This window comes from Danio rerio, chromosome 7, assembly GCF_049306965.1.
Source record: "Danio rerio strain Tuebingen ecotype United States chromosome 7, GRCz12tu, whole genome shotgun sequence".
In the NCBI taxonomy this organism is placed as follows: domain Eukaryota; kingdom Metazoa; phylum Chordata; class Actinopteri; order Cypriniformes; family Danionidae; genus Danio; species Danio rerio.
In genome coordinates this window covers 29,287,501-29,304,113 of record NC_133182.1, presented here as the reverse complement: position 1 = coordinate 29,304,113, position 16,613 = coordinate 29,287,501, and the positions used below count along the sequence as shown (strand labels likewise).

Below are 16,613 nucleotides of genomic sequence, written 5' to 3'. Positions count from 1 at the left end.
GTGATTTTTTATTTTTTTTGATTAATCCGATAAAACAAATGGATGTATAAAAGTATACATTTAAAAAAAATACAAAAGCTGCATACAGAGTTTATTGAGCTTTAATTTTGACATTTGAAACTTTAAATGAAAAACTAAGTTTGTTTTAATACAGTAAAACTTCTTTAAATATCCAAAATATAAATAAATAAAAAGCAAAGCAAGTTTTGCACTTCTATTACATTCACATTATGAAACCAGGACATAAACTTGCTAACAATCAGATATTAAGCAGCAGAATTTGTAGAAATATCCAAATTGTAAATGATAAATAAACAACAAATATTTATTTTTTAAAACAAGAAAGGTAGAAATCAGATGAAATGGGTAAACGTACAATGTGTAGCTCTTAAGTAGCGCCATTTAATTAATTATCACTACAGCTTTTGAGATGATTACTCAATGTGATGCTCGCAAGTCACAGCTGAACTGATCTTACACGAATGTCCCGTAGTTAGCAAACAGCATAAACAAAAGCATTTGCGTTTTGCTATAGTAATTTGCTAAATTATAGCATTTTGACACAATGAAGATTATTGTGGTAGGCTACTTCCATGCCACAAAAGCATAGCCTTAGTCTTGCATAGCAGGCAGGTTACTGTCTTCTTAGAGGCATTTAAAGGTGCTGTACTTAAGTTTTTTTTACTCTTCTGATTCATAAAAATAGCATAATATGTTTGTAAATATTTAAGAAACATGCTAATTGAACATTTTTGTTTATCTGAAAAACAATGCTGAAGTCAGATAACTTTATTCTGCTTTGAAAATGTGTGGGTTATTAATTACCAAATAACATAAACATTACAAGAGTAAACATTAGGTGAGCTGGTTACCTTCTAACCCTGTGTCCCAACAATAAGTTCTGTTCCCTTGATTGACTGTGTGTGAGCAGCCCAACTAATCGATAGCATTCATTGACCCATTTGATTATTAATTTTATCAATTAGTTTTTGCAGCCTAGAATCTTGTGTATGTTTTTACAGGCAAGTGGTAGCTTGGCATCGGCCGTACTGTGTGGACCTGGAAGAAAGCACTTTCTCTCACCTCCGCTCGTTTCTGGAACGATACTGTGACGGCATCAACAATGAGATCCCACCTCTGCCTTTTCCATCTTCCAAGTGTGTATTCTGCTAACCACCATTGGCTTTAGTCATGGTAGCAGCATATTTAATGTTCAGTTGGTGACACGTCTTTCAGGACTTAAGCTTAATAAAGTTCAATTGAGATGATGTGGGAGGCTTATACGGTCCTTCAGGTTGTAAAGATGTATGTATATCCCTCACAGCTAATTTTTTATCTGCATATAATTCAATATGTCACCTGACATGACTAAAACTTAGATAATTGGGGCCTATTAGGTTTTTTCAGCACATTAAATATCACTTGAGAATTGCTGCTGCTAATTTAATTTTATTAATATTAAATTAAATAATAAATGTGTTGCCTTGCTCAATTGGAGGAGTAAATTGTGTTCTTTTTTGTTGTTGTTGCCAACAGGGAGCATCATAACTTCTTAAAGCTATGTCTACGGCTCTTATCCAATCACCTTGCTCTAGCGTTGGCAGGGGGCGTCGCCACCAGCATCTTGGGCCGACAAGCACGTCCACTTCGCAATCTGCTTTTCCGATTGATGGACGCGTCGGTGCCAGATGAAATCCAGGAGGTTTGTGTTGTTTTTCACATATTTGTTACTGTGGCCTGCATTTTTCTCTGATCTATGTTTGTGTTTTGCAGGCTGTCATTGAGACTCTGTCTGTTGGAGCAACAATGCTGCTGCCTCCTCTGAGAGAGAGAATGGAGCTACTGCATTCACTCCTTCCTCAAGGACCAGATCGCTGGGAGAGCCTCTCCAAAGGACAGGTGCCTGTTTATAAAGATTAGAAGTTAATTTACAAAAGCATCCGTCTTGGACAGTTCAATGTGTATTTTTCTTTTGTCACAGAGGATGCAGCTGGACATAATCCTCACTAGTCTGCAGGATCACACTCATGTGGCGTCTCTGCTGGGGTACAGCTGTCCTCCAGATGCCTCTGAACCTCCCGCTCAGCCCTCCGACTCCACACATGTGCCTGGCACTCACTCTGACACTCATCCTGACACACATTTGGCAGAGATCCTCATGAAAACTCTACTCAGGAACCTGGGCTTTTACACGGTCAGTTCTTGGCAGAGGTTTCTTAGTTATGATTTACATGTATATGTTAAATAAGCATTTACTCAAATGTGTTTCTTTAAGGGGAAAGTTCCTCCAAAAATGAAAATTCACCACTCGTTCCAAGAAGAAAAATTAGTTTTTTTTTTGTTGAACACAAAAGGATATATTTTGAAGAATGTTGGAATCTGGTAGCGATTTACCTTTTCCCACTATTATGGATGTGGATGAATAAAGGGTGGGAAAATTGAGAGTAAATAAGGAATGTAAATTTGTTTAGTTTTTGGTGAACTATCATTTCAAAACTTAATTAAAGAGCCCCTATTATGCATTATAAAAGGTCATATTTTGGAATTCGGGGTCTCCAACAACAGGCTGATATGCATGCAAGGTCAAACAACATGTTTATTGTCTTATAATATGCCATTTTTTACCAGAATTATTTTAATGACTCCCATTATTCGTTCAGTGATTAATTTCTTTTCAAACCCCTTCTTAGCACGATGCTAATCTGTGCTGATTGTTCCGATGGCCTAGTCCGTTGTGATTGGTTGACTGCATTCAGTGTGAGACAGATAAATGCCCACCACGGCTTATCAACAGTGTTGAAGTAGTTAGAGTTCAGAGTGTATGTGTGAGCCCAATGGAGGAGTGCAGCAGCATATTTCTCTATTCTTAACCATAATGAAAAAACAGTGACACACATTTAATATTAATCCACACAGTAGCAAAAGCCGAACTAATTTAAAACTTGACCGCCACACGTGTGTAGAAACAGCTGATGGTGGTCATAGCAACGACAAACAGCAGTAGATTACAAGCTCACAAACACATTAAATCAGTAAACAAAGTTGCATCCGTCGCGTTGTCAACGTGGTTTTAGACACGATATAAGAATATAAAGAGTTAATCTGATGCAGTGCAAGTGGTTAGAAGTAATAAAACACAATTAAATACATAATTACAAGCTAAAGAAAACAAGGAGGCAACCATTTTAATCACATTTACTTAAACTTGTGAAATGGAGGAAGAAACTGATCCATGAATTGTGTACTGTAAAGTTCCTGTCAAGCTCTGACAGAGTCCCATATAGTCTTTTCTGATTTTTCCTTTAACAAATGGCCGATAAATTCCCTGTTGTAAGCGTGTAGATTGCTAAAGCACTCGTCAGAAAAATGATGGGAACACAGCACAAAACTAGGGCTATAATGCTGAGGTATTTTTGTAAAAATATACTTCAACCACTGATTCTTCACAGCCTCATCTTTGGGGAGGGAAAATAACACTAACTTTCACTCATGCTTCAGAGCACAGCGTCATTGCGATTTAATTCAACCGGGATCTGCTACAGTGTTTGTTTTCCTCTTCTTCTTTCCACTGTGTTTGTGGGCGGGGTAGGGGGTTTCAAATTTCCCGGCTCTGCGCATACAACAAATAGGCTTAAGTTGCGTATTGATGTCACGCTGACACGGCTAAAGACTTGTTACAGAGGCGATTCATTCGAACCAGTGTGAGTCGGCTCTTATAGATGAATCAATAGTTTTAAACATGGTGCACTTTCAGATTTAAGCCTTAGCTGGATATTTCACTTAACTTAGAAGTTCATTTTCAAAAACCCACATTTAGAAAATTATATTATTACTAATGAAAATGGATGGAAAAAACAAGGACAGACAATCTTAACGCTTAATAATTTTTCCTTATAAAGGAATAAACAAATTAAGCCAACAAAAGAGCATGTATGAGCTTTGTACAGTGCATTTGAAAATAAATAAAAGCAATCTCAGAAATGTAATCAAGTCAAAAGTAACAGGGGGAAAAGGAACTGGAGTGGCGCCAAAGCAAAGAACTTAACAAAACCAGCAACCACATAAACTAGAACACAAGATCCCCTCTAAACTTACTAAAGAGAATAGAAATGTGAAAAAGAAACCGAAATCTTCAGCGTATGCGATGCCAATAAAGTACACTCCCTAAACTAATAAACAAAAATACAAAAAGCGGCGCTCATCCACTTATCTAATGTTTCTGAACACTCATTTAACAAAATGTATTTCGCACGACTTGTTAACCTATTCTTTTTTTCCCCAAAAAGGAATGATAAACTTTTAAACCATATTGAATTTACAGTTATTTGGATTGGTTCAGACACATGGAACAAATTATAACACAGAAACATAAGCGAGCGTACCTTACACAGACCCACACAGCACTGCAAAATTTGCCCACTGGCCTCTGTCCATCATGGCCTCCTAACTATCCCCATATCATAATTGGCTTCATCACTCTGTCTCCTCTACAGTAATCAGCTGGTCTGTGATATGAGGCTGGTGTTATATGGCTGCCTTCGCGTCATCCAGGTGGATGCTGCACACTGGGGGTGGATGCCCCCATTGTGTAAAGTGCTTTGAGTGTCTAGAAAAGTGCTATATAAATGTAAGGAATTATTAGTATTATTACAATTATTATAACATTTAGATTGTTTTGTTAATCGATGTGCTTTCCTTTTATTTTTTGCATACAACCTACAAAGACGACTCTATATTTTCTTTATCGGCCCATTAGTATGTTTTTGAGGACAGAGGCATGCAGAATCATGTTGTCAGTGTGATTCACATTATGCTTTTATCAATGTAAACCCTGCTTTGAGTGAATGTGAACTGATTTGAGAAGATAAATTGCATATTGCATAAGCTGTATATTGCATGCAACCTCTGATATACATCTCGCTGTCAAGGTGCATTAACCGCATGAGGGAAAGTTCACTCAAAAATGACCTGAAAATTAACTGAAAAATTGATTGTTTCCTCTTATGGTTCTAAACATTTTATGTATTTTTTTTCTTCTGTTGAAAACAAAGCAAATTATTCTGAAGAATGTTGAAAAACAGCAACCATTGAAATTCACTGCAGGAACAGAAATTAGAAGTCAATTGATGTTTTTTCCAACATTCTTTAGTATGTCTTTTTTTGTGATCTAAAGAAAAGAAGAAAGAAACTTAAACAGGTTTGTAATAAGTACATGATAAGAAACATTTTATTTTTGGGTGAACTTTTGTCTAGTAAAAAACCTTTATGTCAGTTATGTAACAATTTCATGTCAGTTAAGTAACTCTTGAATCCTTTCAAGGGTATCCGCGAGGTCTTAAAATGTCTTAAATCTCAAAAGCTACATTTTAGGCCTTAAAAAAAGTTTAAAATCTACTGAAATATTGTGTTGTAGTTCTTAAATATTTTTAACAGGTCTTAATTTTCCTTTGTTCATGTGTAGCTACCCAATCTGGCCATTAACACCCATACAATCACCAACAATCCCAATCTCAATTAACCATTAATTAAAATAGCATTTACTTACATTTCTTACAGTAACATTTGCTGAAAAGTTTTCCGTTTATTTACTGCTAAGGATACTGACCTATATCTTTACTATTAAATTATCATTATTGTAGACTGAAGTAATTGACAGCTATGTTTTGTTCTATTGTTGGTAAGGGTTATAGGATTTGTGAATGGATATATCTGAAAAATAATAATAAAAATATAAAATCAAAAATTATCAAATGATTTAAATTTTAATATTTTTTTTTGATAAGTAAAAATCTTTTTTTAACTGGGATATTTGAAGAAATCCTTTGCATTTAGCCCTGTTAAAGTCAAAAATTTCATTCATAATGGTCTTAAAATTGTCTTTAAAAGTCTTAAATGTAACTTGGTGACACCTGTGGAAACTCTGCCTTTCAATCTTATGACCCAGTCTTAACATTGTAGCTATGTTGATGCCCAAGATCATCATCCTGCTCTTCAATATTTCTCTGTGTGTTAACTGGAAAGGACCAGGCGTTTGGAGAGCTGGAGAAGAACAGTGATAAGATCTTGCAGGGAACATCTTCATCTGATAGCAGCCAACCAGCACACCTCCATGAACTGCTCTGCTCTTTGCAGAAACAACTGCTGGCCTATTGCCACATCAACAGTGTTACAGAGGTACACACACACACACAAGCAAACACGCATTACCACATGTTCATTTGATTGAGTCTGAGAAGTCTGTGTGTTTTTCAGGGCTCCAGTAGTGTGGCACTTCTTCATAAACACCTGCAGTTGTTACTTCCTCACGCAACTGATATTTTCAATCGCTCTGCAACCCTTCTTAGAGAAAGCTCTGGGAATGGCAGCGTGCGTGAGAAGCTGCGGGGTATGCGAGTGCACACGTTCAAGCTTCACCCATTTAAATGTTAATGAACCTGCTAAATTTGCTTCTGTCTGGATGGTGTAGATGTGATCTACATGTCAGCAGCGGGCAGTATGCTGTGTCAGATTGTGACGTCGTTGCTGTTGTTGCCTGTTTGGGTGGCACGACCTCTGCTCAGCTTCCTCTTGGACCTGCTTCCCCCGCTGGACCGTCTCAACAAACTCCTGCCTGCAGCCACACCTCTAGAGGAGCAGGAGCTGCAGTGGCCACTACACGGTCAGACTTTCACTTCCATTTCTTCAGTTTAATCTTCAGATGTTTGAATTGTTTTTTTTGTTTTCAGAGCTGGATCTAGATTTAAATCCTTTTTAGTCCATCACCTATAACCATCTGCCCATGACCAAAACAATATAAGCATTTAAAACCAAAAATAGTTTTAAACCCCTTAACTGTCACTGTCTTGTCACCATGAAGCTTAAGTTTACATAACTTTTTTTGCAATATCCTAATCTTATCATGGCAAACTATATATTGTTGGAAAGGTTTAAGACATTTTTTTTGTTACATAGGGAAAGTTATAGATTAAAACACTTTTACTGTCACCCTTCAACCTTTGAGATCATTTAGTTACATTGAGTATGTTTACATGGACACCAATAATCCGATTTTAATATGATTAAGACAATACTCTGATTAAGAGTTTATAATGTAAACAGCGATTTTAATTTTATTTTATTATTACCTTAATTGGACTTATTTCATTTTCGAACTAAAGAGAAATTGGATTAAGACATGTGGAGTATGCCGATTGTAGTTGCATTATCGAAGTGCAGTACAAACATGTAAACACCGTAATCAAACTATTAGGATTACATGTAGGATTTTCGCTGCATTTTGTTGACAGGATAGTCTATACACACGGCTGTTTGATACTATTCTCTGTACCAAGGAGTTAGTAAAGGAACACAGGCACCTGCATCGTGAAATGCAGAGGTTTTTCCCCATACAGCATCTGGTATCAAATTCCATTAAAACAACACTCTTCCCGCAGTTCATACTCGCATCCAGTATCTCGTTTGTCACGGGGGCCTAAATGAAAGTGAAAATGCCAAACTGTAGTTAAAGTCAACAAACTAAAAGTGAAACAATCAACATTACATCAAACTGGCTGAGGAAATGTGGATAGCATTGTGACGCAATGACGTTAATCGAATTATGTGCTATAACATGTAAAAGGGGGTCATAAAAGTAACATTCAAAAACATTTTGCTCATGTAAACACCTTAATCATATTATTGTCCTATTCAGATTAGGGCAAATATTTAGATTACTGATGTCCATGTAAACGTAGTCACTGTTAAACCATACTGTTATAGTCTAAACGTAAAGCTTTCGTGACAAATTATGTATCAAAATTTCTAGTTTCCATTACTGGTTTTTGATAGCATTAATTTGCTACATCACTCTGCGTGTACATTTTATTTGGACATTTTTAGAGGCTAAATTCAAATCAAACAACATCAAACTTGCCATACGTTTTTTAAATTTTGCATCTACTCTACAAATATTATCAAAAGTATGGAAAAAATACTGTTCATATTCCCAGGGGTGGAATTTGTGATTTGGGGGTCCTAAGCAGTTCTAGTTATGGGGCCCTAGCATTTTAAATATATAAAATTGTATGTATTTATTTACGTATGCATGCATAGATGTATGTTTGTATTTGCATATTTGATATATTTTAATATTTAAAGAAACCTTTATCTTCTTAATGAAAAAATTAAAAGGAATGAAGCTCACAAATTATGTAGAGCAGGAGTGTCCAAGTTCTGCAGATTAGCTCCTAGTTGCCTCAACACACCTGCACAGATATTTCTAGAAAGCCTAGTAAGAGCTTGATTAGCTAACCCAGGTGTGTCTGATTTTGGCTAGAGCTAAACTTTCCAGGGCATCGGCCCTCCAGGACTGAGTTTGGGCACCCTGATGTACAGTTAATTAGCCATTTTTGTGATTTAGATTTAAACAGTAATAATAATAATAATAATAATAAAGAAAAACATTTAAATGAATTTAATTCATTATCCATCAAACTAATCTTTCCACCTGTTTTCATATGAATTGAGCAATTGCTGTTTGTTAATCGGCGGTCGTTTCACTGGGAAATTTTATTTGAACAGGCCCTCGATCTCTTACCAGCTCACAGTGCTCATCATCTGACAGGTGTTTCAGCCAGACAGCAGGATCGCGGAGGAAGCTGCGTTTCGTTGTTTGATTTATTTCTATTTTTTTCCTAAATGTTTTCAATTCTCACTCTTGCACACTTTACCTGCCCTTACTCTGATCGCTGGCAGACTGGTGTCACTTAAATCTCTGTGATTGAGAACAATAGCAAAACAATAATAAACGGTCCATTTAAATTATTGCATTTAAGGCTGAGCAGAAGCAGATCGGTTTGTCTGTACCAGGGAAATACCGCATGCTCGCGGTGCTAAAACATTTGCTGTCGATATACAGAGGAGTGATCTCTCAATACTGCAGGTGCAAGAGATGGCTGTGTGGTACTGTGCAGCCTTTGAGTGCTCTGAGGCGGGGGAGAGATCTACTTTACGGCGTCACCCGCAGCTCTTTGCGAAGAGTAAGGTCAGGAATGGTACAGCGCGGACACATGAAAGTCTTTAAAAATCTCCAATAACACCTAAAACATTCGCTAGTCCCTTTTTTTAAAATTTGGCGCTAGAGGGGTCTAAAATGTCACTATGTTGGCAACGCTGGCTGGAGGAGTCTTTGATCAAACGCTCACACCTCGCGCATGTGCAGTACAAGAAGGTACATTCCATTATTCATGGGGGGCCTGGTTTTGAAAAGAAAATCTTAACAATTATAGACAGATTTTACAACATATGATAGAAATTGTATAAAAAAAGCCATATGATCAATAGGCTTTTTGGCATTGTTCGGGGGCCCCTTATTCCAAGGGGCCCTAGGCGGTTGCTTATCTTGCTTATTGGTTAAATCCGCCCCTGCATATACCTCAACTTTTTTATAATAACTTTTTTATTTTATAATCACCCATAAGAACTGCATATCAACTGGTGGTCATGTTTGATACTGCGGCCAAATAAAGTCTTACTGTAAGCAAATTTTTTAGATAACAGCTTCAAATATGGAATATAATGTGTTCATGTATTTAGCTTTGTTTTTTCTGTCAAATTTAGGCAAAGAAAATCTCATAAGATAAACATTACTACCTTTAGGAAAATAGCCTAAAAACAGCTGGATAACCTTGTGGTGCGTGCTTAGCATTATTGGTCACTCTGCACACAAAAATGACTGATTTGTGTTAAACTTCTTTAACTTTACGGTAATATTCAATTGAATGATTTTTTCTTTGAATCACAACTCATACATTTAGAATTTTTTTTTTTCCTGCCGTTTTCTCCCTGTAGGCTCTCCGGATCTGGTTGATCCAGTGTGTGTGTCAGGACCGGCACAGAGCTGGGTGTGGTTGGTGGATCTGGAGCGCACCGCAGCTCTGCTGGTGGGACGTTGTCTTGGAGGAATGTTGCAGGGAGCAGCACCCTCCGCAGAGGAACAGCACACCACCCACTGGCTCAAAACACCACTCTTTAGTAACGGCCTAGAGACTGAAATACCACAGCTTGGTATGCACACACATACATACTTCTCAGTCTTATGGTCATCTGTATTGTTGCTCTTTGAAATGTACATTTAGTTAATTGTCCAAAACGACATTGTGCTGGTGAAATCCAAACATTTCTATGGAAATTGTATGACTGGTTGTTGCTTATGAAGATGAAAAGCTGCTTGGTTTAAATGTGACATCTATAACGTGACCACACTTTTATAGAAGTATAAACAGATGTATGCGCCACTGGTAATGTTCAAGCTAAAAGAAATTGTGTATGTGTGTTTCAGATGCGTGCATTAGCTCTCTGCTGGAGGTGGCTCTGTGTGGAAATGAGGAGCAAAGACCGTTTGACTGTCAGTTGCGTGCTGACATGAGTGTGCTGGTGGATTTGGCTCTTGGATCTACTAAAGAGCCCACACACAGCCTCTGGTCAAACATGCAAGACTATGCCATCAGCAAGGGTAGGACATGGAACATAATATTGAGGCTTATATAGCAAATATAAAAGTAAAATAAAGATTGCTTTATGGTTTTCTGGGTGTCAAACAGTATTCAGGGACAGAAATTAAATAGTCATTTGTAAAACAGCACTGTATAGTCTTCATTGTAAAAATAGTTCAAATGAATATTTATTAAAGTTACAAATGGTTCAATTTCTTTTGCCTGACAGTCACAGGCCTTAAGAACACATGCAGATGATAAACTTTCACTCTGTTATGGTTTAACTCTACCAATCTCATGTTTTTGAAATGATGACTCTTTCTCAATTGTAGTCTCAACATCGCATACAGTGGATTGTAGCAAAAAATGTTTGTTTATTACATTTAATTTATTAAGTTTTATTATATCTATATATTTTTATTAAGGTAAACGATTTATGAATGACTAAAATGTTTGTCGTATTTTTTTAAATTAAAAATATTTTTAATTACCTTTTTCAGTTAATTTATTTATTTTATTTATTATATCTATATTTTTAATGAGGTAAATTTTTACTTATGACCCAATTTTTGTCTCGTATTTTTTCATCAGCAGTATTGCATGATGATGTATTTCCTTTTAGTATTAGTTTTGGACAAAAAAAATTGTCAATGAAAATTGTTTTACCCTTATTTTCATTTTTAAAACAAACACTGCATTATAGTTATTGTTCCTTGTTGTCAACAGATCTTAATGCTTTGCCTCAATTGTTTATTCATTTGATTAAAGCTATTTGTTTATCTGAAAACAGACATAATATTAAAGCTTAGTCATGTTTCAGATTGTATAACAACCATGCGTTGTGTTTTTCCAGTGTTACTACCTCAAGGTTGTTATACAATAAAATTTACTGTTGTGTTACAACTGGTCATAAACCAGATCTTTATGGGGCAAACTAACCTAATGATGTCTTTATATTGGCCTTAATAGAATGAACAAGCCTAATTTCATCATTAGCATTATCAGTTTGAATTTGTACAGAACATCATCTTTAATGGCATTATGCATTCAGTTGTTGTTTTTTTTTTCATAAATATATGTGTATGTGTGTTTGTTTGTGTAGATTGGGACAGCGCATCACTGCCGAACGAGGCTCTGTTAGACACGGTGTCCCGTTTTGTACTTGCTGTCCTGCTGAAGCACACAGGGCTGCTCGGACAGGCGTGTGGAGAGGGGAGGTATGAAGTCATATCCTAAGTAACTGTGGAGAATAGTACAATGCTGACTATACAAAAGCATCTCTCTCTCTTGTTTTCTGTCGTCCTGCAGATATCAGCCTTGTAAACTGCTGGCAGAAGTGTATCGCAGTGTTTATAAGGTGCGGAATCGCCTCTTGGCTTGCAAGAACATGGAACTTATCCAGACCCGGTCGTCATCAAGAGAACGCAGAGTATGACTTTTCATTACAAATTTTACTATATGCAAAAACGAGTGTAATTAATTCTGCTGTGTCCTTCTTGTGCTTTAATATCAATTCAACTCTAGTTTATTTGTATATCCCTTTTCACAATAATTATTGTTTCAAAGCAGCTCTACAAAAAGTGCACATTATTGTATTTCAATCAAAATCAGAAAAGTTAAGGTTATTCAGGGTATTTGCGGGATCTTAAAGTTTTGAAATGTCTTAAATTTCAAGAACTAAATGTAGGCCTTAAAGAGTCTTAAATTCACTGAAATATTGTCTTGTAGATCTCAAATCATTTTAAACGGGTCTTAATTTTCCTTTTTTTTATGTAAAGGTACCCAATCAATTCAACACTCATCCAATCCCCAACAATACATATCAACAAAACTTTCAGAAAAACTCTATTTATAATTAATAATAATAACTGTTAATAATAGTTTACTCTGCATACATTTAGTTTATTAAAGTTTTTATTGTTAGATTGTTTTTTTATTATTAGTATGTATACAAATAGGGTCTGCTTGTTGTGATGAGTTATTTAAAATGTGTGTCTAAGAAATAACTAATTAGAATTAAAGGTGCAAGCAGTGATGAAAGGGACCTTGCGCCTAGGTTTACTGCCTGGCAGAGGAAGTTCATGTTGAGTTTGAGATTTTGCTATAGCAGACTTTTTTGGTAGCTATTGGCATGTTTGATGTGTGTGCCAATTATCGTACATGTGTAGGGGCCACTCCGTCAAAAGTGCATAGGTGGCGCTGTCGAGCCATTTTTCCACACCCATTTCCGAAACCTATAATAAACTTACTTTTTTACTACTTCTGGCACGTGTGCAAAGTTTCATGAGTGTTCGAACATGTTTAAATCCTCAAAATTGTGATTCATTATTGAGAATATTAATAATAAACTCGTTAAACTTAAAATTAAAGTTCGTTTTATGATCGGGCAAGTAAGAAAATAAATTCTTCCGCACCATTTTAAAATAATGATTCGCTTTTAGCCCTATAGATCTCTAAAAAAATTAATTCTTGATAGTCTTAAATAGGAGGTCTTAAGTCTTAAATTTGACTTTTTGCAGAATTTTGCAGAAATTTTGAATTTTGCAGAAACCCTGTTATTAGTTACCACAACTTTATTAGTTACTAATAACTTTTAACAGTTCAAGTTATTATATATAAGCATAGCTAACCTGCAGTTATATATTAAATAGGTGAAATCATTGGGTGCATGTTCATTGAAGTGTTTATCAGTAAGCACTTGAACTGGCATAGTTGTTTTAAAGGGGTAGTTCACAAAACAATTTGTGTTGTCATGATTTAATCATTAAATCGTCATCTCATACTACATTCGAACAGATTTTTCTTAGAACTTTAAAAAAGATGCACTAATGAAAAGCACGTTCAAATTGTTTATGAATATTGAATGATGTCAATAATAATGAATAGTCCTGAAAATGAAAAAAGTCAAATACAAAGTGATCAAATTTGTTATTAGAAATTTAAGTCACCATGATATCAGATTTTACTACTATTATTTTTTTAAATTGAAAATGCATAATTCTATTATGAATTATTTGTCCATACTCCATATTATTGCTTATCGGTTTTAAAAGTAAATTTATATGTAATTAATTAATTTATAACAGCATCTCTCCTCGAATGATATGTTCAATATCATGAGGGCAGGACAACCTGTCACTAAAATCAGATGAACCAATAGCAAAACACAACTGTCTGGTCAAGTTTCATATAAATGTAAAAAAGACTATTATCATTTCATGCTGACTTTTGAATCACACTGGACAATGTATAAAGACCTTTATCCTCCTGTGTGCAGATCTCTGATAATGTGGACTCTGTGGAGATGGACCCTCAGGAACACTCTTTCACCCGAACTATAGATGAGGAGGCTGAACTGGAGGAGAGAGACAGAGAGAGAGAACGAGAAGAGGGTCATCAGGAGCAAGAAGACGAGGAGGAGGAAAGAGAACACGAGGTCATGACCGCAGGAAGTGAGTTCACACACATTTGTGCAAGGCAAGCGTGTATGTGTGCTTATGCTGAGGTTGGCTGAGGCTTTCGAGAGGCATTGAGTGAATTGTTACTTTGTGTAATTTGATGTTATACATACATCATAACTGTCATTATAAAACCCCAAGGAAGTTTATACAATAATTAATTAATGGGAACAAACTAATTTTAAAGGGAGAGTTCATCCCAAAATGTAAAGTCTGTCATTTAATCCCCTTCTACTTGTTCCAAACACAAATAAATAAAATATACTGAAGAATGTTAGGAAAACACCCATTGACTTGCATTGTATTTTGTTCATATCATGGATGTCTGTGGCAGAATTCTTCAGTATATTTTGTTTTGTTTTCAACAGAAGAAATTCATTTAGTTTAGAATCAATTGAGTGTGAGGAAATGTGAGTAAATGCATACAAAATAACATCATGCATATTTGGAATAGAATAAATAAAGATGATTTAAATTTGTTTCCTTTTTTTTAAGATATTGTAAATAATTGCTTCAGTGATGTGTGATTCAGTGAATTGCACTGTTTGAATACACCACACAATACTGTACTGTACACTACTGTCGAAAAGTTTTTGAAGGCAGTTTCTTTTAGATCACCATGGTTGCATTATTTTACTATTTTACAATATTTACCTCATTTACTCATCCTCCACCTCTTCTAAACAGTTTTTTTCTTTCTGTTGAACACAAAAGAAGATATTTTGATAGATGCACCGATTGACAGTTATATTATTTTCCCTAATACAAATTTCACTGGTGTTCAGCATTCTTCAAAATATCCTTTTTTTTGTTCAACAGAAGAAAGAAACTGGTAAATGCTGAGTACATTTTCATTTTTATTATTTTGTAGTTTAAATGTTTATGAAATTAAATATTATTTACAATAAAATAATTTTGTAACATCAGTATCATTTTGATCAATTAAATGCATCCTCTTAGGAAAAAAGTTAAAAAACTTTTTATTGTTAAAAAAAAAAAAAAAAACATTTACCTTGACGCGTACCTTTAAAGGGCCATGAAACCCCCCTGTCTCAGCAGTGTGTTTTCACACCTCTAGTATAGAAAAAGTCTGGAAAGTGAGTGAGTCTAGCTTTGTTTAGGTGGGAGTCTTGAGTGACGAAAGAGGGAAGGGTTTGCATGAAAAGGGGAGTTTCAGTACATGCACGCGCTGATTTTCACAGCGGCAACACAAATACAGATGCAGGGCAGATAAACATTGCCTACGTTTACATTGACATCAGTCATTGAATTATTTGCCTTTATCTAAAAAAACAAACATAAGTTGCTTTTTGAATGTTTCTTTCCTGATCGTTTTTTACACATTATAGCACATTAATACGATTAACATCGTTGCGTCACCATGCTATCGAAGCTAACATGCGTATTAATAAAGTTGCACCTCATTCACAATAGTGCACTGATTGGTTCGAACCAAGTGTTTCTCATGAATTAATGCTGAAAACTCAAAAATGTCACATTTTACCGGCCGGTACAGACATCCAATCTCCACGCTGGAATTTACACAATAATCTAATTGCCGCGAGATAGCTTAAAAATTTCTTTTCAAACCGGAAGAACGAATTTTCTCGAAATAACGCCAAAGCAACCAATTTTCAGTTTTTAATTAACTATTTGTGTCCTAATAATGTTCTTAGCAACGTGGGTAACATCTATGACTGTCAACATCTCAAAAAATGCGTTTTGGTGTTTTGTGACCCTTTAAACAAGTGTACACATATAGTGTACACTAATACAACAGTGTACACTAATACACATTAGCATTATGTGGACAATTTTTATTTTATATTTTGTTTTATTTAACATTTAAAAGATAGTTAACAAAAACCGTACAATACCAATAAAAGAAGAAAAAAATAGTACAGAATAGTTGTCATTAACCCCCCCCAGCACATATATACACACAACATACCTGTATGTAGCATAAACATTTATTTTTTAAAAAGTGGACAAATGAATAAAAAATAAATAAAACATGAATATATATGTTAGAGATGAAAATTTACTAATTAAAAATGCTGGATTCCCAAGAGCCCCCATGTGGTTTCCAAAAAGTAGTTGGTCCATTTGAATGACTAAAAGCTAAAGGTCATGTTTTTAGCTGTAATCATGCCAACCATTAGGGCTTGCTGTTGAGTGTTCATTATAGGTGTTCATTATATTTAAATATCCAAAAATAGCCAAATTGTCGTCAAGTTGGATATTGGTTCCATAATTACTGTAAAACAATTAAAACCAAAACTCATAAAGAACAGGACAAAACCAAAATAAACATACCAGAGTCTCTTCTGCGCCACCACATCTGTCACATTTAGGAGATACAGAGGGAACAATTTTGTTTTAACATGCTTTTTGGCTGCTTCCCTAACCCAGCCGCTCTGTGTCTCATGTCTCGGTGGACACAGAAATCTTTCAATGTTTCCTATCAGCACGAGAAGCAGCACGAGGAAGGGACCGGGACCGAACCGGAAGCATGAGCGTGCAGGAAGAGCCTCCTCAGCCTGGTCCAGAGCGACGCAACAGCTCGACCCCTCAGGAGGGACAGGATCTTTACACCACCTCCTGCAATGCCGTCATCCACCGCTGTGCCATGCTCCTCTTGGCACTCAGCACACCGCTGGCTCAGCACATAAATCAGCAGCCT

General features: G+C 35.8%; 1 protein-coding gene across 10 annotated transcripts in view; it reads left to right on the top strand.

Annotated features, from left to right (window-relative positions):
- herc1 (HECT and RLD domain containing E3 ubiquitin protein ligase family member 1) overlaps positions 1–16,613 on the top strand; it is an 86,861-nt gene that overhangs the window by 12,956 nt on the left and 57,292 nt on the right. For 8 of the 10 annotated variants that reach the window (XM_073908537.1, XM_073908532.1, XM_073908536.1 and 5 more), the window contains exons 11-23: positions 1,023–1,157; positions 1,537–1,702; positions 1,774–1,899; positions 1,982–2,194; positions 6,022–6,174; positions 6,253–6,385; positions 6,467–6,658; positions 9,829–10,044; positions 10,319–10,492; positions 11,575–11,689; positions 11,781–11,901; positions 13,750–13,924; positions 16,375–16,613. The exon at positions 16,375–16,613 is cut by the window's right edge and continues 44 nt beyond it. In XM_073908537.1, the coding sequence (XP_073764638.1) occupies positions 1,023–1,157; positions 1,537–1,702; positions 1,774–1,899; positions 1,982–2,194; positions 6,022–6,174; positions 6,253–6,385; positions 6,467–6,658; positions 9,829–10,044; positions 10,319–10,492; positions 11,575–11,689; positions 11,781–11,901; positions 13,750–13,924; positions 16,375–16,613 (2,158 nt within the window). The remainder of the gene's footprint in view (positions 1–1,022; positions 1,158–1,536; positions 1,703–1,773; positions 1,900–1,981; positions 2,195–6,021; positions 6,175–6,252; positions 6,386–6,466; positions 6,659–9,828; positions 10,045–10,318; positions 10,493–11,574; positions 11,690–11,780; positions 11,902–13,749; positions 13,925–16,374) is intronic. The other 2 variants (XM_073908533.1, XM_021477836.2) reach the window with 1 other exon arrangement.